This window comes from Nyctibius grandis, chromosome 5 (assembly GCF_013368605.1).
Source record: "Nyctibius grandis isolate bNycGra1 chromosome 5, bNycGra1.pri, whole genome shotgun sequence".
In the NCBI taxonomy this organism is placed as follows: domain Eukaryota; kingdom Metazoa; phylum Chordata; class Aves; order Nyctibiiformes; family Nyctibiidae; genus Nyctibius; species Nyctibius grandis.
The window spans coordinates 83,623,981-83,645,094 of NC_090662.1; the positions used below are offsets into that span (position 1 = coordinate 83,623,981).

The 21,114-nt window shown below is 42.9% G+C and overlaps 1 protein-coding gene across 1 annotated transcript; it reads left to right on the plus strand.

Annotated features, from left to right (window-relative positions):
• Positions 1-1,382: 1,382 nt before the first annotated feature.
• Positions 1,383-20,322, plus strand: TM7SF3 (transmembrane 7 superfamily member 3). The gene is made up of 12 exons (XM_068401149.1): positions 1,383-1,504; positions 8,031-8,185; positions 9,834-9,984; positions 10,410-10,530; positions 11,293-11,464; positions 12,537-12,714; positions 14,053-14,139; positions 14,587-14,667; positions 15,414-15,566; positions 16,909-17,006; positions 17,396-17,558; positions 18,070-20,322. Exons 1-12 carry the CDS (start codon positions 1,435-1,437, stop codon positions 18,330-18,332), a joined length of 1,692 nt encoding a protein of 563 aa, XP_068257250.1. The 5' UTR covers positions 1,383-1,434; the 3' UTR covers positions 18,333-20,322.
• The last annotated feature ends 792 nt before the right edge of the window (positions 20,323-21,114 follow it).

Consider the following 21,114-nt stretch of genomic DNA (forward strand, 5'->3'; position numbering starts at 1 on the left):
CAGGGAGGCGGTGTGCTGGCTGCCCTTGGGGTTCTCCAGGCTTGTCGAGGCAACACCATGGGTGACCTGCTCTCATGTTGGCCGTAGCCTGGCTCTGAGCAGGCGGTCGGGCTGGAGACCTCCAGGAGTTTCTTCCTGTCAGTGATGCTGTGGGTACAGCCACCCAGTGGCAACATGCATGCCAAGAGACCCTTTGGCAGGTTACAGCTACCCTCTTTGCTACAACACAAACTAACTCAACACAAGCGTTTTTCTGATGGCATGGTTGGGGTTAGGACTGTCAGCTGGGATGTGGGGTTCCTCCACGCTCCTCTCTTAAAAAGCCAAATTGCAAAACTACTGCTCTGTAGACCAAAACCTACTGCGCGTTTTTAAGGGGTTTACTATTATTGGAGTCAACAGGTTCTTGGATTTCCACGAGCAGGCTGGATGCTGGACTGAGCCTGGAATAAGTGAGGCTCATGGCAGGAGACAAGCCTCTCGCAGGTGCTCTTTGCCTAGGACTGAAAGCCAATGTGAGCAGTTTGAATGCTGAGCTGTGAATAAAAAGAGACCGGAGTCTCACCCAGCGAGTTCGACTATGACAGTAGCAAGCGCTAAACTTAACAGACTTTTAATATCACACAGATTTTTGACTTATGGGAACCTTGTTGAGCAGAACAAAAATAACCTCAGCAAACTAGATGATCTGGTGGAGAAAGGCTGCCTTCCTAAGCAGAGTAGGCAAAGGCAGGGAGAAGAAAGTACACCCGTTTATCTGAAATATCTATAAACATGGACCAGCACTCATCTCTGTTCTTCTTACGCCAGACTGACAGCTGCCTTTTGCATTTTAACTGGAAACCGGATTGAAGCACTCTGGGGAAAAAATAAACAAAATAGGGGCGATTGTACAAGGCTTTTTAGAGCCTAGGCTATGAGGCACATTCGTAAACAAGGCCCAAATAACAAATCGAAAACGCACCCCCAAGAAAAAAGAGCGACTTTTAATTTGCTTTCTGTTTTCTCCCGTCACGCGCCCATGAATCACCTTCGCAGCCAGAGGCACCTCGAACACACGCCACCTCTGAGGCCTCCGAGCGTTCCTCGCTGCCGTTTATAAGGCGAAAACAAACGACAGATGCATTAAAAATTAAAAAAAAAAAAAAATTAAAAGTCAATCCTCCCCAACTCGACCTGGAAACCTTCCCGAGCCCCTCCTCACCCACGCAGCCGGCGGACGCGGCCTGAGGGGATAAAAGCCGCTGGCGGGGGCGGGCGAAGCTGTTACCTCAGTCTCGCGCAGGTGGGTGAGGGGCGGCGGGAACGGCCTCGCGCCGGGCGGGTCCTGCGAGGCGGCGCTGCGCCGCCTCGCAGGGCCCGCCCGGCCCAAGCTCCTCCTAATTACCGCCCTGGCCCGTTCTCAGCCTCATCTCCCCTTCCCTTCGCAGCGCCATGCGGCTCTCCCCTTGCGCCGCGGTGCTCTTGGGGCTCCTGGGGGTCCTCCGCCATGGCGGCGCCTCCGGTGAGTGCAAGGAAGGGGCGGGGGAGGGGGAACGACTTGTGGGCCGTGGCCGCCATTAGGCTGCCGGAAGGTGTTTGTGAGGGTCGGTGGAGCCCGGCTTGTAGCGGGGTGAGGGTGTTTTTAGCCCGGTTGGCATATAGTAGGGTGGAGGGGCTTGTTGTGAGGAAGGGCGTGCAGAGTCTTTTGGTGGGGGGATGTCCCAGGCGGTGGTGGCGGGGCGACCTGCTGCTGTCTCAATGGTTGAGCAAAAGCGAAGATCAAAGCAAAGATGCAGCTGTCTGCGGAACTGGGGAAGAGTTATATATTCATGGTTATCTTAATCTTCGATGTGGGCAGGGAGAACCCCTTCCTTCCCCCCGTTTTTTTTCCTTTAGCAGCTTAATTGGTATGCACGCCATCATTTTAACTCTTAGGTAGATATGCTGGACTCCTTTTAACCGTGCTGTTGCAGGGATACGATACAGGCTGATGAGTCTGGTGTAGAGTTGTATTCCTTCTAAGGAAACAAGGTGGCATTCACTACCCATGAGTGTATATGAGAAAGGGAACAAGGTTAATAGTGGGATTTTTTTTGTTTTTGACCACGTTGTCGTGGGTTCCCGGCATCCTGTGAACTGTGCATTGAAAACCCCTGTCTCTATAAAATTAAGGAAATAAGCAAAACTCCCTAGAATTTGGAGGTTGGTTCCTAAAATGACTTGTTTATTGTGCTGATGTAGTCTGACTTTATTTGTCATGGGCTTTTTTTTTGTGATTCCCCTGAACTCCTGCATGTGACTAAAATAGGCGTCCAGAGGTAAGTGTGCTATAATGAGTACAGTTTGTGCAGATTTAACAGCTGCTTACTTTTTTTCTGGTTAAACTCTTACTTGTTCAAATAAAGGAAAAAATAATCCATTTCCTTTCAGAGATAATTCAGAGGCAAGCAAGCAGTCCCTTATATTAGGGCTGATGCAAGCCTCCTTGTCATAGTTTTTCTTTATTTTAAACTTGCCTCTAACGAAGCTTAATTGTCTTGGGATACTTTACAAGGCTGCAGGACAGCGTTTGGAATCAGTCTCCAGTGTGGAAGACTTCTCCTCCCCTAGTCTAATGCCCAAGATCTTAGTGAAGAGCCAAGTGTTCCCTGCTTCTTGCAGGCCCTAGAAGCTTAGGCTTGGTACCTGGCAGTGGCAGGCAGGTCTGAGAATGAAGGCTCAATATTCCTAGATCTTAATGATTATATTAAAAGATGCTGACAAGCAATTTGTCTCACGGACTTTATTGAAAGTGGGTCATGTGTTGAGTATTTTTTTTTTTTTACAGTATGTAAAAAGGCAGAGTGAACATGAGACTAAGCCAGCTGCTTTGCCTTGAAGGAGTTTGTTGCTGTATTTTCTTACAGAATTGAGGGTGGAGAGGGAAAGTATTTTCCTTATGAAAAGCTAATAAACTGTGTAATTTGTGTACCAATGTTTAGCTGATCATTAGGCCCTTTAAACGAGAATGCTTGCTTAATGGTTCACTTATTTGAAATTGTCTTGTGGTTTTTCAGTCTTGGATGCCCAGGTTTGCAGGGATGGGCTCTTCTATCTCCTAATACTAGAAGATCCCACTTCATTTTAAAAGTGCTGATAAGTAAAATCTGTCCATGATGGCCTATATTACCTCTCTGGGCTTCTGACTGGCTGCAGCTCTTCAAACTTAGTATTTGTGCAGAAGTGTTTTATATGTCATGCTTGTTACCTCTCAGGGAGCTCCACCTTCACGAAGCAGGAGTGCAACTGGCCTTGTTTGCTACATCCCAACCAGGCTGTTTAGTATTGGAAAAACTAAAGTGAGTTTATAGTGTAATCGGGATTGAGCAGCGCCCTTTTCATAAAGGGAGTTTATCTGGATGAACTTGGCTTGTGCTAGCTGTTTAGTGTGTGCAGAGACAACATTTTAAAATAAAATGTTCACACAAAGCTACTCAGCTGTCTGAGTGTATTGGACAGCTGGTCACCTGCATCTTGAAGTGTTATTTCCCAGATGTGCAAGTGACATCTTAATCAGCAGTACCAGCAATGTGACTGAAGCCAGGTCTTGCATGTTCTTGCTGTTAATCAAAGTGGATTAGTAAAACTGTAAGCAGGTGAGACAGGTGGTACTTCCTTCACTTTTCAAACTGTGGAAGACCTCATGACCTCTATAACTTGGTGAACAGAATAGTCTTCTGGGATGGGAGTGGTGCAGTTTGTAGCAAGCCACATTCTGTGGCACCATCTGCTTTAACCATCGAACTGTGCTCTAAGCATGAGTCTCAGTACACATGCAATTAAAGTTTAGAAGCTTTCATAAATCTTCTTGCTTCTTTTGGGGGTGGGTGGTGTCTTTATTTGGGGGTTTTACTAGTGTGGGAGGACAGACCTTGTAGCAGGACTCTGCTATGTGTCCATGTATGCATGGCCTTACAGGTCTGATATAACATGGCTGCTGGCTTTATTCTCTTAAGTAACTGTATACTCATGTTTTCCCTACTCAAACTAGTTTTCAGTCTGAGCTTAAATTTCATCTCCATTAAATGTCTTCATGTGACTACTTGTTGATATAATCCCTGCACTGGAAGGTTCTTCTTCTCTCTTAAAGCTTACATAAGGTTATTCTGCATATCCACTGTAGTAAGTTGGTTGGCACAGAGTAGAAATGCATTTTCTCTGACTGTAGAGAACCTCTTTGAGGCAAGCATGCCTCTGTAGGTAAAGACTGTTCCTGTGTGGGCAGCAATGGCATTTCTTCAGTTATGTTTCTTAATGGAAATTGGACTGCTAGGTGTCATCAAGAACCTTGTCTGTTAACTGTTTATTGGTGATGGGGAATGATACTAGACTATTGGAGATGGAAATGTGGTTTACTTAAAGCATCAAATGAATCACAGAATCACAGAATGTTAGGGATCGGAAGGGACCTCGAAAGATCATCCTAGTCCGATTTCCCTGCCAGAGCAGGATTACCTAGATCATATCACACAGGAACGCGTCCAGGCGGGTTTTGAATGTCTCCAGAGAAGGACACTCCACAACCTCTCTGGGCAGCCTGTTCCAGTGTTCAGTCACCCTCACCGTAAAGAAGTTTTTCCTCATATTTATGTGGAACCTCCTGTGTTCCAGCTTGCACACAGCTTGCACAATGAACTGAGAGTGTGGCACCGAATCAGCAGAATGGAAGTGGTTCAACCCGGGGGTTGCTTGTCAGGGAAACTGCATGTCACAGGGAGAGGATAATAAATGCTGAGCCTCTGTAGAGTTGACTACTTTGTTTCTTAGAGTTAGGAATAATGACTTTTGGTCTCGGAACTGAACCACTCAGAGCTCTCCTTTGCTGTCTTTGCTGGTTTTGCACTTCATGTGGGAGAAAAGATACAATGTGGAGTGACAGAGTGGACTGTTGTCCACCTATGTTCATCATTTCTCTTTTAAATGCTGGAATATCTGTGCTTCTGTTCTACTATTGATACTAGTCTACCGAGTAATATGTGCTCAGCACTCCATCTTTGCTCCGCTCTTGCTTAGTTTCAATAATGCTGACTTCCTTTAAGTATGTTTTCAGTTGATAATCTCTCTAATAGTGAGGGTTCCTCTCTTGTATCTAACCCAAAACTACTCTGACATGCAGTGACCATCATACTTCTCCCTACAAGGTGAGGAAGAGGGGATAGCCTGACATCTTACAGGGTCTTTCCAGACTTTCACTGTTTGAAGCAAGTGAAGCAATAAAAAAAGCTGGGATGCCTGGATTTTGTTCCTGGTGCTGTTGCTGACTTCCTGGGTCAACTACCTCACTTCTGTGGTGGTGTTATTTCTGCTGCATGTGCTGCTGAACCTGCACTCCTGTTTGGTATGCTACTTTCAGTGGGATCAAGCTTACCCAAAGAAGCAGCTTGTATGCTGTGGCCTGTACTATGTGTTCATCAAGGTCTCAGTATCTGTCCTTCAAAGCATCTTTGACAACACTAAACTCTATATGGCTCAGGTAGTCTAATGCCTTCTGAGAACTTGTTATAGCAGTGGACCAAATGAATTGTGAGTTGGTTGATTTGTCTTGCTCTCCATGCTCCTTTTCTGCCTCAGAGCACTACCAGTGACTCTTTCAAATGACAGAAAAAGAGAAGACTGGAAAGGTGCTTTAGTCTGTGGCCATGTAGCAATTGCTCTTCCAGTAAATTTCTTAAAAGGTTCTGCTGCTCTGTGGTTCTTGTGAACTCTCCTTCTCTTAGTCATCTTTCAAGCCTGGCTAGAGGTGTGGTTCAAGGAGCCTGTGAACAGCTGAAAAATACCTGTCTGAGGGATGTAGCCATTCTTGTTCTTCACCCTGAATCTATGCTCTGCTATTCAGACTTCAGTTTAAAATGTATGTCACATGCTTTGTTTTAGGAGCAGTTATGCAAACAGTAAAGCAATGTAGAACATCATGCCTTAATTTACCACACTAATTACACTTGAGAGAGTGCCTCTGACATTTAGAGTCTCATGACCACGTTGAGGTAGTGGCTGCATGTCTTGCTGACAAGTGTGTTCTTATTTATGCAGAGGTCTCTGGGTAGGAGTGGAGGTGAGAAACAAAACAGAGCAATACTTCCCCTCCTTTCCCCCCCACAATGTAAAGCATAGAGAGGATGTATATGGTTTCAGTGTTTTCCTTAAAAGAACTTCTAAGTGAACATCTTGTGGTTCAGGAAACTGTGCTGAAGTTCTCAAAGATCAAAGAAAAATATTTTTCCTGCATTCAAAGCTTTCACTCCAAATTTCTGAGTGCATCAATATGTATAGTCTATGCCTTTTGAATGCTTTTCTTTAGCATTCATACTGCTAGTTGCTTTTCTGGTAGAACTTAAGAGCTAAGGAGGAAAGAGGTCTTGTGAACTGGAGGATACCTGAATGCTGCTCCAGGGACTGTATCAGAAACTGAAGTATACTCAAAGCTTTTTTTTGTAGTTCTAATTTTACATTAATTACTGTTTGAACGTTCAGAGTAAAAACTTTTTCTGCCTTAACACAAACTGCAGATGATGGGAGAGAAACATGGAGAATCTTTTTTTTTTTTTTTTTTCCCCTTCTAGATGGTTTATGATCCCCATATTTCAGCTGGGGTTTTATTGTTGCTACAGTATCAAATTTTGGGGGTGAGCATGTAAGGGTTGAAGTTGGCAAGATGAGACAAGTTAACTTTTCCTGCCTTTTCTTCTGCTATAAGATGACTGGAGGAGGCATGAGGGTAGGAGCTCACCTCTGTTTATGTATCATCAAGAGGCAAAGAAGTTGGCCAAAGATGCCAATTCTTGGCAGGGGAGAGTGAAAAATAACAGGAAAGGAGTACAGATTACTGGGTACAGAGTTTGATGAGAAGACTCTATCCTTTCCTTTTTTGGATGGGAGACCACCCGTGTCATCAGCAACAGTGTGTATGGGATGGTGCTGTTGATTACTCTGTGCTTCCGTCTGAGTACTTGACAGCATCAACCCTTTACACTAGTAGAGGTAACTTTGTTGAGGAAGTACTGTGTATGTGTTCAGACTTAATAAGTTTTAGGTCTGCTGGGGTACTGTGTGTGCACCCAGGGGAATTTAGGGGAAGAAAAAAAACACCTGAAAGGCATTGTGCATGCTCTTCAAGCATCTAGTCTGCCTGCTAACCACCAACAAAAGAGAATCTCATGGCTTCTGTACAGCTGCTTCTCTTTCGTCCCTTGACATCCACTATCCCTGAGGAGCCAAGCACAGGGAGAAACCAGGCTTTCTTGCAGGACTTGAATGACAAGCCAAAGCTGATTTTCAAAGAATCTTATATCCTAGGTCATGTGGTTCTCTTTAAGTTAAAATGACTGTGGATCATGGGGTTATGCTCACTGTAAGAACAAATGGTCTTGTTTGTGTCTTGGAAAAATTAATCAGATTTTTAGATGTAGAAATCAGGGTCCAACAGTCCTAATAATTAAGAACAGTGTGAGAGCAAAAGACATATGTGAAATAACTGAAACTGGGTAAGTATACACATAAGTAAACTACAGATTTGAGTCTGTTAGAAGTTGACTCCAATTTCCATGGTCTGTGAATTCACCCAGGAAGTCTAATAGCCATTTGGCTGGCTGATACAAGTATACTCTCCCATATTTGCCAAAGTGCAAGGAGTCTTCAGTTTCCTCTCTTATTTACTCTACTGAATGTTACTTGCTGTTGACTGCACTAGGTGGTCAGCTGCAGCTAGTGTCTGTTGCCAATGAATTCAGCTGTATCAAATACTGAGCTCCTGGCAGGAAGTCCTGCCCCACGCACTTAGGTGAGTGCCAGGCTGTATGGTGGGTTCTCTAGCTGTATCTGTTCTTGTAGGTATAGGTCTGTGTGTAGTAGTCTCCAAAACCTTAATACAGCTTACAGGGTGAGAGGAGCACAAGACAACATCTTGCTCTGTTCACAACTGACTAATATTGGGCTACTGGAAGCTTCCAGGCTCCCCTGGGTAATTGCTTCCCTCTTGACCAAAAAAAGTGTCTTCCTTTTTTATAATGCAGGTCTTCTTGAGCTCTCCTTGGGAAAATTCAGAAATGTGCTACTTAACCAGACCAATCCAGTGGAAGCTGTAATCAGGAACATTGCAAACAATGTGACTGTTGTTATTTTTCAAGTACATGCCCAGCAAAGTGATGTGGTGATATCCTTTGATAAGGTACTGTAAGAGTGTCACTTCTGTTCTTAAGTGCTACTTTTCTTTCAACAAATGAGTTGGCTCTGGCACATGTAGGAATATAGAACTGAAGCTATATAAATAATATGAATATCTTTCCTGCATGGCTCCTAAGATTTCTGAAGCTAAAATAATACTATCTTTCTCATGCTTGTATGTTATAGCTGCTACTTTGGAGGCCTGAATGCTAAAGGAATTTCAGAGCAGCCTTGAAAATGTTTCAAGGCTTTTTGTTCTGGTGCTTTTGACATGTGACTGCTGACTACTATCCATCAGCTTGTCAAACTAAAACCAGATTCATTATAAGTGTTTGCCAGATCCTTATACACTAAACATGATCACTTTGGGATGTTCAGTTGTCTGCTATTTATGTGGCCTGGATCTCGCTACTACAGATATGATGTCTTGTTACCCCAGCTGCTTGTCCTGAATTTAATTTTCCCTTGGTGGCATATGGAGAAACTCCTCCACAGTATACCAGTGAAGGCTGCTACTTCCCAACAATATAAGCATTCCTACTGCTATATACTCGCCTCAATTTCCCGTCATTACTGGGATGTAATCTAAAATACTGATTTTTATGGTGCTGTGAGGCTCTAAGTGGTATTTGAGCAGAACATAGACTAAGCTGAAGGTAGTAGACGGAGATCTGACAACTGCTATCCAGTTTCCATCTCCCCATCAGTCTTTTCCAAATGAGAATATACTGAGTGCCAAGGAGTATCCTGGGAAGCTTAGAAGGTGAATAACCTGTAACACAAGTCACCCAGCTCAGCTGTCTTTGTACTGGTGAAATAGCCAGGATTACAGGGCTAAGGCATTACTGTTATGCCTATTCAGTCTTTGATTGCCAGTGGCAGAATTTTTTGCTGTCAATTCAGACCCTTTTTGTATTCATGGGTCTTAACCTGGCCAAGGACAGTGGTGCATAAATATGACTGTACTGCTTTTAGGGCTGGCCTGCCTCTGGAAATATGAAACTGAGCCAGACCTTAAAGCCTGCCAGTTCCAAAGTGCTTCCTTAGTGTTGCCTCAGATAACTGGCCTTCTTGAACAAAAGCATGTTTTTCATGCTGAAAGATAGATTTGACTGCAGGTCAATTGGTGGTTCCATCTGTGTGAATGTGACACTGCCATTGCTGCCTGATCTTTCCTCAAGACCCCTGGTTCTGAAGGGGATGCAGTCATCTCCATTCTGGTGGAGATAGTGAGGTGCTTCTGCACTTTGGTTCCCAGAATGCCCTTTAGTGCCATCTCGCAACTTTTTGTCAGGGATATTCCAATCCTTTTACACATTTACTAGTCACTCCATTGCTGTGCAGCAGTAGACTTTAACTAGCGAGATTTTTCTGCACTTTGCCTGTGATTATTATCTCTTTAGTAGTCTCAAAGTCATCACTTGGGTTTTTGAGCCTGAACAAGGCAGTGTGTGGTGTCAGAGGCCACTCCCTTTTTTCCAGCTCTGACCTACCAGCTAGCTAAGGGCTGAATGCCTCCTCTGTGGCAACTGGCACTGAAATGTGTGCCCTACAGGTCTGTGGCAGGAATGTGACTCCTGTGCAATACATCAAGCTGTGGTGGAAATCTTCTCAAGAGGAACTGCTTGTTTATATAATTTGTTTCTTTCCAGAACCCATCTGTGAACAGCTCAGGAACTGGAGTAGACAAAGGACTGGTTTCCATCCTTCGGCCTCAACAGAGTGTATGTACATGGTACCTGCGGTCACTTGATGCTAACCAGGTGCTCAGCACAGCTATCTCTATTCCCTATATGGAGAAAGGTATGTTCTTATTACTTGTAATAAGCAGAGCTGGTATCCCTTAACAAGTTAGCTATGAAACGAAGTGTTGACCTTTTAGAGGTGACATGGTGCAAATGTCTGATGCAGATGCCAGAAATTCTTTTGAAATGGGCTGACAAAATTTAGTATCACTACTGAATTGCAAGTTATGTACACGACGTATTGTATGGTCTTGTCAATGACTTCAGCCTTAGAGTAGAAAACTGCTGTGCGTATGTATCAGGACCTATCTTAGATGGCAGTGAAATGGCTTCTATTGTCTGCAGGACTAGAACCTGACAATTTTATGTGCTCAGCAAGCAGATTATGCCTGCAAGTACATGCATTGCTGAGGTCTCAGAACTTTTTTCATGCTGTGTAAGAGGGAAGTAAAAACTACTACAGTTATCTTTTCTGTTTTCTAGATCCTATTCCTGGAGGATGCAATCTAGAATTTGACTTGGAAGTGGATCCAAATATTTACCTAGATTATACATTGGTTGATATACACATCAAGTTTGCCCCTGCAAACTTGGGATATACCAGGTGTGTGAAAAACTTCAGTGCACTGAGCAAGACCTTCTTTGTCCTATATTTGGCTGGCAGAAATCTTGTTTGCTGCAGCAAACAGGAGTAAATGAAGAAAAGGTGGAGAGGGGGAGGTAACACATGGGAGAGAGAGAAAAGTTGAGAGTTGCATCTTGTGGGAGAGGTTATGCAACTTCAGATGTGCAAGCAGTCAGTAAATACTGGATCTTCCCATTCCTCATAATGACTTACACGACTACTCCTCAAACAGTTTATTATAGCCAGTTTCATTCCTTTTTACTGGTACTGAAGCATGATAATGACTTAGAGTTTTGTTTAATGTTGAGACTTCAAGTTGTAAGGTGTTATTTCCTGGATGGTGCCTGGTGTCACAGGTGATAGGCAGGAATGGGGAAGGCTGTGTTCAGAGTATACATATGTATAGCATGCATGGAAAAACAAACAGTGATGCTGTGATCTTTGGCTGTTGTGACCTCTTGGAATTCTTGTGCTGGTTCCTTATGACAACTCATAGGAAGCCTCTGTAAGTGTAAAGGCAGATATCAGCACAGACACTGCCTGCATCAGTGTGGTTCTGCATAATACTGCTATTGTCTGTGCTCACGAATATTTACAGTCTAGTTTTGAATTAGTTGCTGGTGTTTAACTTCTAAAAAGCAGAAGCTAAATACTGCCAACTCAGACAGGAAACTTTTGAAAATTAATGTTAAGATCTGGGGGCTTGTGCTGGGCATATAGCTGATTTATTTTTAATTGTAGAGGAGCAAACCCACCATCTTGTGATTCAGGGACTGGTCAGAACTCCAGATGGCGACTGCGCTACGATGTCTACCAGTACTTCTTACCAGAGAATGATCTTTCTGAGATGGTACTCATGAGCCACATACGGAAGATGTCTGAGGTGCAAAGTATCAAAGCTAATGGCATTAAAGTAAGTCTGAAGCACTGGTGTACCAGGCATGTGGCAGTGGCATTGTCTTAAGTTTTCTCCTTCCCTGTGCTCATCTTCCTTGAGTGGTGACATAAGCAAGCTGCTGATGCTTCAGGCTTCTTGCTTGTATCTGGGATTTCTGGCTAGGAAGTATGCAGTGATGCATACAAAATGGCAACCAGTATCTCTTGGGGTAGAGGTGGCTAGTTAGCACAGCCTGAAATGTGGCAGAATTGAGATTTCTTTTAATGGACTCTGATATTGGGTAGACGTTAGTGACTGGTCTGTGAGATGTTTCTATGCCTTGCACCCTTTTGTAAATTAAACAAGCTCTTATTGCAGTGTCTTCCTGCTTGCTGAATGCTGCTTTAGCTACAGTGCTCCTTCAGTGATGTTGAGGCCAGCTTGCCTATAGCACATACTGCCCCTGAGTGCCTGTAAATCCAGAAGTAGAGCTGCTTCTGACAAAGATGAATAGTCTACTATGATGCCTGATAGATGTTGGGGTCTGGCATCCTCAGATGCTGAGAACTGAGCAGGGAATGCAAGGAAGAGAGAAGTGGGGAGAATATAGTGGAACTGAATGGAAATGGGTACCATTTGGAGTGGCATAAAGAGATTTGATATGCGAGAGCAAACACTGGCTGCGTGTTTATGTACCCCCAGCAAAGGAGGAGGGGAAGGGACAGAGTGGGGAGAATCTTGGTGGCCATGATCTGTCTGACCTTGCTAGGGAGTAGAATGGCACCCTTGCATGCTTCAGAGGCCAGACCTGGCTTAGTAGACAGGCAGGGAACCCGAACTGCTCCTCAAATGGGGAGGAGCAAAACATGAGTGGGAGAATCTTACCCCCCTGTCAGAAAACTTAGTAATGTTGGAGGAAGTGGAGTCTGTCCTGTGAGCCTTTAATGCTTCAGTTGGTAATACTGAGAGGGTTCAGAATAGGAGAGCTCTTGCCGATCATCTTTCTTGAGCTGCTGAGTATTGCCTCAGCTGTATGGACACACCAACATGCCATTGGTAACAGTGACAAGCAGTTCCTTGCAATTAAAACTATTCTTTACTTTTCCAGATGCTTACGCTGACAACTGATGATAAGACCAATGTCTACTTTTCCTCGCTTCCTGGACAAGGTGTGATCTACAACATCATAGTATGGGATCCTCTTTGGAATACTTCTGCTGCGTACATACCTGTGCATACATATGCCTGCAGCTTTACTAACCTGGTGGATAACTGCTCTTCTCTCAGTAAGTTGGGACTTGTACATCCTTGCCAAATCATCTCAAGCTTGTTGTGCTCCAGCATGCTGAGTGGTGCTTCAGAGTTTTTGTGGTGTGTTTTTTTTTTTGTTTGTTTTTTTCAAATGTGTGAAGGAGCTCTTTGTTCTACACTGGATGTATTTTGTTACTTTATGATGAGTCTGCTTCTTGATTGAGGAGAAATTCTAGAATGATGAAATAAGACTAAGAACTATTAGCAACTGAAGGTTTAACTTAGTGGAGGTTTCACATGTGGCTTGCAAATATATGACTTTCAACTCTAGTGCCACTCTAGCTTTTTCCATTTGAACTGGATACATCATCTTCAATCACCTGTAGAACTATAAATGCTGCATGTGAAACTAAGCTAATTAAACATGAACTGGATTAGGGTCCAGCCTGATTTTAACTGTGCTGATGCTAACTGGCACTGGTAACCTACAAATACTTTGAAAGGAGATAGTCACCTAAAATAAGCGTAAAGATAATGCCAACAATAGCAAAATGACTACAAAGTCATGCTACTTTGTACAAAGTTATATAATGATAGAATTTGAGCAGAAAAAGAGCAAAGCTGCCACTCCCATTATGATTGTGGAAAGGACAAGAATAATGTCTAGAATATGGTTTATAAAGTAGGATTTGTTCTCATGATTATTTTCTTATCATATACTGTAACACAAGTAACTGTTACCTAACTCAGTGTTGTCTTATGACAACATGAGACAAATTATCTAGGCTAAACTGCTTTTCTCTAATTTGGAGAACTAGGAAAATGTGGTTTACTCATTTCAAATAGCTTAAATGCCAGTAAGAATTTTGCCTAGGAGACAGAGGTTAGCCATCCTGGGATGCTGATGGTCCTTTCTGTTGCATGGAAGATATATTAAAGGGAGATTATGGTGAAGGCTGCAGTGATAAAGACTATAGCTGCTGCCTGGGTCACTAATCCTGTAGCACTGATTTTTATAGATGGTTGAATGTCCCTTTTTTAAAGCTGAGCAGAGAATTTTCAGGTAAAGCATGATCAGTATTACAAACAGCAAGTTACAGCTCCTTAACTAATTGTTACAGAAAGTTCAGTCTTTTGAATAAGGAGGAAGCTCTTGATTTCTTAATCAGTCTGGGGAACTACTTCAGTATTCTGTTGGAGTTACTATCAAGATAACTGTTAGTTCAGGCATTGCAGATCTGCTCACATGGTGTGTCTGCAGGAGTGTCAGCTATTATGTTGTCAACTAAGTGACAGCAACCTGTCCTTACCATAGTCTCATTGTTGTGACTGCTAGGTGGAATGCTGTAGTAACCCTTTCTTTCTCCTTGTAGGTAAACTCTCTACCAAAGTATTCTTCACTGCTCTTGCTGTTCTTGGTCTTTTCACTTGCTTTTTTGGACACAGATTCTGGAAAACAGGTACTGAATGTTGTGGGTTTTTTTTTTCTCATAATCCTCTGCTTGGAATTTCGTAGATGTAACTTGCTGTGACTTAGAATGGTGGTGTTATTACTAAGATTCACTTGATAGTGATTATGTGCCAATTAGGTCCACTGCTTTGCTTTTATAGAATCAGAGCTTTTAAGTGCAGAGCAAGAAGTTTCCAGTATGCAAAGAACAGAAACATAGAACTAGGGTGCCTGCTGGGCAATATAGATATATCTATGTAAATTTTTTGACTATTTGAAGTGCTTGAGGACACCCCTTTCCAGAACAAAGTGGTCTGTCTTTTCTCTTGTGCTTCTCAGCCACTGAGCTGATATATTCCTGCCCTGTTGTAACATGAAGATGTCTGAAGATGTACTGAAGTGGCCTTGGTATGAAGTAATATGACAGCATACTAAATCTTTTTCCCTTCTTCTCTAGACTTATTCTTCATGGGCTTCATATTCACAGGATTCTTCTTCTTTGTATTCATTACTAGGATAACTGGCCTTGGTTATGATGGTGAGTAGATGTGTCAGGATACCCCACGCTCTTCCCAAAGTGGTGGTGGTGTGAATCCCTTAAGTAAAATCTCAGTTGTACTTGTTGTTGGCCAGCCTTAGGAAGGATAGGAGGGGTGATACCCGGGTGCTTGAACAGAGCTCTGATTACTGCGATCAATGAATATGTAACTGAGTAACTGTTGCTTCCAACATCGGAGAGTTATGCAGAATTAATAGCTGCAACTATAAAAAAACAAATTTGAGTATCTATCCAAGGAAGATACAGATTTTTAGAAACTCTGGAAATTTGCAGCATACTTTCTTCCTACTTCTTTCATAATGGGTGGACCTCAGTTTCAGATCAAATGCAAATGTCATCTGTAAAATGACAAGAGTGGAAGGTCTGCATCCTACTTGTCAGACTAGCAAGAACTAGTTCCTTTTGTATTTGTCCTGCCTCGTAGTTACTTTTTTGATACATGTGCATTAGCTGTTGCAACCATAACTGCCCTGGGAACTCACCGTACTGATGTACATAGTAGCAAGACTTTCATTCCAGTCCTATGCCACTTTTTCAGTAGCACAGGTCAGTGGCAGGCTGGAGTCTAAGTGAAATGCCTAAAGCAAATACTGATACTGTTGTTTGGCTTTTTTCAGAAAGTTTTCATTATGTAACAAAATCAAGCATGTAAGTAAAGCTGCTGAATATGTTATTGCAGTAACTGAAGTTTTCAGAGTGTTGGAATTTCCTCTTTTCTTTTTCAGTGCGTCTTATTTTGACAGCAGTAGCTGGAATTATTGGAGGGCTTTTCCTGGTTGCAAGCTGGTGGAGATTTGGCTCTGTCCTACTCTGTGTGTTTATTATTGGACTTGTGCTGGGATTTCTCTTTTCATCAACGGTCTTCTTTACTCCACTAGGTATGCACTGAAATATTCTGCTTGTAAAGTGCTGGCTAGAGTGATGTGTTCCTGCTGCATTGCAGGGACACTGCAAAGCTCCAAGATGAATGCCACTATGTGGTTTATCTCAGTGTTATATTTAACTTTCCCTTTCCACTGTTGGGAGGAGTAGAGATGTACCTGAAGCATTCTTTCAGGTGTGCTGTAATTAAAACTACTTAGGGAATCTGCATTAGTGGGAAAAGGAAACTGCTTATTCTGCAGAGAACTTGCTGAGGCTCTTCCTCCCAAAGCTGTGTGCCATTTCAGCAGTCTGTGACACCAGCTCTGCTCCAAGCAAGCATTTGCTGTCTGTCTCGTTCTCTGTCCAGAACAAGTCATAGTAGAAAATCTGCAGTCTAACTTGGAGGCTTCAACATAAAGGCATTGTGGATTAAGAGGAGCTCTTGCTGTTACTTTTCACCGTACTACAGTGCAAGGCTCTGGGAGCACTGCACTGTTAGAGTCAAACTTGTATTTGCAGCTGGATTGACATCATCAGGGTCTTTAGAATGACTTTAAGAGAGAAACAATAGACAAATTGCTTAAAAGCAAGCAAGGCTGCTGAGCTGGAATCCCTCTGGGACATCAGAGCATCAGCCACACTGCTTTCTCTATTGTAATTTTAAATCTCAAAACTCTTCTACTTAAGATCCCTTGGTGGGACAGTTTTTCATTCTCCAGTCATCAGTTTGCCTCCAGCCACAATCCTGTGATAATCCATGCAGTCCCTGGTTGCTCTTCATTAAAGTAAAGTAGTGACTCAGCTGGGGGCCAGCTTGTCCCCTCTGTTTAATTGACAGGCCTTTGAAAGCAGGGGGAGCAAAGTAGGGTTTGAGTGACAATTACTCTTCCTAAAGCCAGAAGAGTTTGTTGCCTTCTGTTGTTTTGATGGCTGCACTTGCACCATACTCTAGAGTCAGACTTACGTAGATGCAAGTTTATAGATTATAAACCTATACAGGCAACAAAATGGCTTCTTATTGGGCAGAAGTATGCTGGTACTCTTCATTCTTATCTGATGAGTAACATATACCTCATCAAAAATCTTTGTTTCATGGACAATATCTGCTGTCTCAACTTAGAGTACAGGACCTATACTCAACTGGGACAGTTTTTCTGTTCTTCCTTTGAGTAACTGTGTTACAATGCATCTTAAACAATCAGCAATTGAGCTCAAAAGCTGAGCACTTCAACACTGTACTCCAGATATTTCTGAATGTTCAGAATCCTTGAGGGGAAAAAAGCTCACCCCCAACCACTTACAAAAAAGGAAATGTTTTACTAACTAGTAAATTATGTGGAATATGTGTTTTTGCAGGAGACTACAGGGTCTTTCGTGATGATGTTGTGTTCTGGGTGACCTTTTCTTCTGTCGCCTTGATGATTCCAGTGCTTTTTGTTGGCTGTCCAAGAATTGTAAGTAATCTGTGCTGTCACTTCAGAAGGAGGAAGGAAGGGTGTCAGACTGCTTAATGCAAAAATGTAGTCCTGTGGGATACATAGAGAAGACTTAACACAGCTTCATAAAGCTCAGCACAGGACCAGCTCTAGGGAGTTCCTGTTCAGCCCTACTTGTGCTAATTGGTCCATGAGCAAAGGAGTGACTCTTTGCAATGTTACATAGAGCATCCACTAACACTTGCATTTAGTTGACTTCTGCTGTCTTAAAAGGATGTCTGGATAACAGGTGTGTGCAGCCAATTTCTTGTAGAAGAACTGACACAAAATACTGCCTTAAGGAGGTGGGGAATAAAGAGTGTTTATCAGTCTCCTAAAGGTGTGGGGTTTTTTTTCTCCCCCTCTAGCTGAACATACTGGCCTCTGGAATAGTAGGCTCTTACGCTGTGATCCTAGCTATTGCTTGTTATGTCTACACAAGTCTTGCTTACATCACCTTAGACCTACTCAGAAGAGTCCTCAATGATTACTTCAGCAGAGCTTACACCAATGTGCCTTTTCAAAGAAATGGTGAGTATTGCTCTTAAGACTTAATTTTTTTAAAAGAACTAGTATGAAATGCTTATTTGAGAAACCACTGCCTCTTTGGTTCCATTGTAAACAGTGAGTGTTGGGGGTAGGAAGGGAAGAAAGGAGAACACAGTAAGTATGCTGTGAGATTTAACACCCAGATGACAAATTCTAGTCCTCCAAAAGAATTACTGGGTAGACTCAAAGGCACCAACCTTCCAGCAGGTGTTATGTGACAAAGGCCCTTGTGAAAGATGCTTCTCAGGCTTGGACTGCCACCTTGCTGATGAGTTTGCAGAGTGGGCAGTCAAAAAGCCTGATATGGTGACTGAGCAGACTCATTTCAAATCTGTGTGTGTTCTTGCCTTTTCATGGGTTTACTCAAGGCATGTGAGGATGCAGAGACAATACTTCATTCCTTTCTGTTGCTAAACTTGTTCAGTGTTTGTGCTTGGGAAAAGAAGGAATGTTCTGCTTTGATATAGGAATCTCTTTGTTTTCTCTTTTGCAGACTTCATTATCCTGTCAGTGTGGACAATGCTGGCCCTTAGCGGAGTAACTGTGCAGCTTCGCCGAGAGAGAAGTGAAGTGCCCTTCCCACCGCACCCCTATCTCACCTGGAAGCGGGAAAGGGAGCGCAGAAGCACCAATGTCTTAGACCCTAGCCATCATATCCCTCCCCTAAGAGAGAGGATCCATAACAAGCTACTGCATGTCAAAGACCTTTTTCAGAAGGAGCAGCCGGCTGGAGAAAGAACTCCGTTGCTTCTGTAACCTGCCAAATAACTTCTAGGAACAGAAAGGAAGAATTTAGGAATGGTGAGATGAGTGATCACCAGCAAACTAGCCAGTGATGCAGGTTTTACTGCTGCCAATTTGTCCTGCTTAATAAGAGGATCGTATTTGCCCAACCTGGAAGAAAAGTTAACTGTCCGGTACACTACATGCTGTTTTGTGACTCTTTCCTCAATGGCCCACTCAGCCTGCTGTAACGTGTATGTTTAGCTGCAGAATCTTGTACTAATGGTCAAGTACAGGTATTTATCTTGTGGTGATCTAGTTTGACGTTTAGGTACGTGAAGTATAAAACAGCCTATAGAAAGCCACCTGTACAATGCTGATTCTTCCCTCGCGGTATGGGAACCGCTGCTGAAATACTGCAGGACTTGTTCCTGAAGGTGAGCAGCCTGTCAAATTGCGAGGGATGAGACATAAGGGCCATACACGGAAGGAGTTCTTCTAGCGGGAACTGAAGTACTACTTTCTAATATAGGTACAAAATGTGTGGCTGCAGACACAATTGTTTCCAAGAAGTATTACTGAACCTCGCAAGCTAAACTAAGTGACTTGAATTTAAACTGCACTGAATTAACTGTTGTAAGTGTGCACACTGGGGCTCAGGAAGCGGACCTGACCTGAGACAAGAAGACTTTCTCCCTTGCTTTTGGATGGTTCTGTAGCAAGCTGGTCATCTGCTCTCTGTGCAGAGATGACTGCTAAGAGAACCCAAGAGGTTTGCCTTGTTTTCTTTCTGAACAGCCTGTGACTTGTTTCTGCTCTGGTATAATCTTTTTTGATGGTGCTGTCATAAAAGAAAAAACTAAATAAGCTGTTTGTAGCCAATGGCAGTTTTTTTTCCTGGAATTGGTTGAAACACTAATTTTATTTTAAATCAATATATCTTTTAATTTTGCCTTTAAGGGGTGAAAAGAGCATCCAGCTAGCAAAATTAAGGATCCTTAACCAGGAACCTTGCTGACTGAATGTGTTCCTTGCCAATTTGGACTGCATCTGCCCGAAGCAGAATGCAGTAAAACAGATAAGGGACCACTCTTCCATTCAGTGAACTGTGATCTCGTGTGGTGGCTTTATTCAATTCCTTAAAACCAAAATGAACAGCCATTTTCAAAATGCAAACTGGAGCACTCTGGTTTTGGCTCACGTAAATGCACAAGGAATCCTGAGGCTGTCCTTGGTTTTACCTGCCCTTGCCCCCCATGCCCAATCCTAGTCTTCATGTTCGGTGTTTACATGGTGATCTGTAACGCATTAAATGATAGTTGAACTCTTGCATTCTCGGTCTTGATACAGGTTATGGTGGCTCTTCCTTCTTAGTCTCACTATCTTTGTACTTTTAGTGTGGGCAGCAAAGTGCATTGTCCTTCCTGTCTGAAGGTGAATGGCTGTTCTGCTACCTGAATGGAACCACCATGAGTGATACCCTAGTGGGGGAAACTTAAGTTCTCTGCCACCACTTTAAATTCTTGGTAGTAAGTATGTAAGAAACAACTCTTGCCAGTTTCCTTACAAAAAGAACTTTATCTGGGAACTTAGCTGAAAATTAAACCACCCTGGCGATGAGAAGGAATAAATGACTTTAAAATGACTCTACTTACCAGCCATTTTTCTTTAAGGAGTGAAAGCTCAATGACATAGTATCTGAGGTGACTGAGCTCATCTGATGTTTAGAGAGACAAATCTCGTGATTGCTTGGAGCTGGAACATCTGCTTCAAACAGCAGAGCAAGGCTGAAATCCTGCGATTTGGATCTTACTTCACTGTGCTGTTGTGTGTGGCACATGGGGGTAAATGAGGAGCTCATTCCCTGGCCTCTGGCAGACTGATGCTTGCTTTCTGCCCTTACCGCACTGATACGGAGCATGTCTTTGCTGTATTTGATGGCAAGTAGCAAACACTTATTTGGTATACAAATGCTCTTAAACATGTTTACCGTGTTTTTTATAATTGCTGTGATTAACATTGTGGAAGAAACAAGTTTAACTCTAATTTTCTATATCTTTTATAATAAAGATGTCTTTTGAAAGAATGTTGGAACTAAAGGGGTCTCTTTGACTTCAATGATGCTTTTACAACTTAGCTTCTGCCTTTGGTATTGTAGGGATAGTTTGTTTTGAAAAATTCCTTAGCTCCTCAAGGGATGAGGTGTGTGTCAGGGGGAAACTTAGCTGACCTGTTGTAAGGACTTACTGTAGTTGCAGTGACACCCAGAGGCTGAGAGTGTGGTTATGTTCTGTATGAAGCTAGTGAGGAAGTGTGTGGTCCAAAGGCTTTTTTTAACAGCTTCATCAGATGAGGTTCTAGAGAACAAAGTAATGGTTCTTATCCACTTCTTAATGGGAAGCTAGTCTGCAAGGTCATGTAGGAAGTCTATGACAGAACAGGGCTCTGAATTTTTTTCTGAGATCCTGACTTGGAGATTTTGTCTTTTTTAATGCTGCTAAGAGATGGTATGGGAATTTTCTTATTCTGTAAGCCACAGTGAGTAACAGTGTTAATAATCAGAATACAGTACCTGATCCACTGGGGTGTTGAAGGGGTAATTTTCAAGGCTTTTTTTGTGTACCCCTCGAGGCAGTTGCAAGAGGAAAACTGAATCCTACCCTGCTACGTCTCTGTCCTGACTGCAGAATCTCTCATTGGAAGCATTTACTGCCTTGCTGCATTAGCATCATTTTAAGCTAACAAAACTGCAAGGTAGTGCAGCTATCTGATGCTCCTGGGGAATCTAAATCTAAACTATCTTCTTCTAGGTAGT

What these genes read in the sequence shown, in the direction of transcription:
- TM7SF3 (XM_068401149.1), top strand. Translation starts at nt 1,435, where the DNA reads ATGCGGCTCTCCCCTTGCGCCGCGGTGCTCTTGGGGCTCCTGGGGGTC. An exon ending in TCAAAGCTAATGGCATTAAA is followed by an intron (nt 11,465 to 12,536) that starts GTAAGTCTGAAG and finishes TTACTTTTCCAG; the next exon opens with ATGCTTACGCTGACAACTGA. An exon ending in GGTCTTCTTTACTCCACTAG is followed by an intron (nt 15,567 to 16,908) that starts GTATGCACTGAA and finishes GTGTTTTTGCAG; the next exon opens with GAGACTACAGGGTCTTTCGT.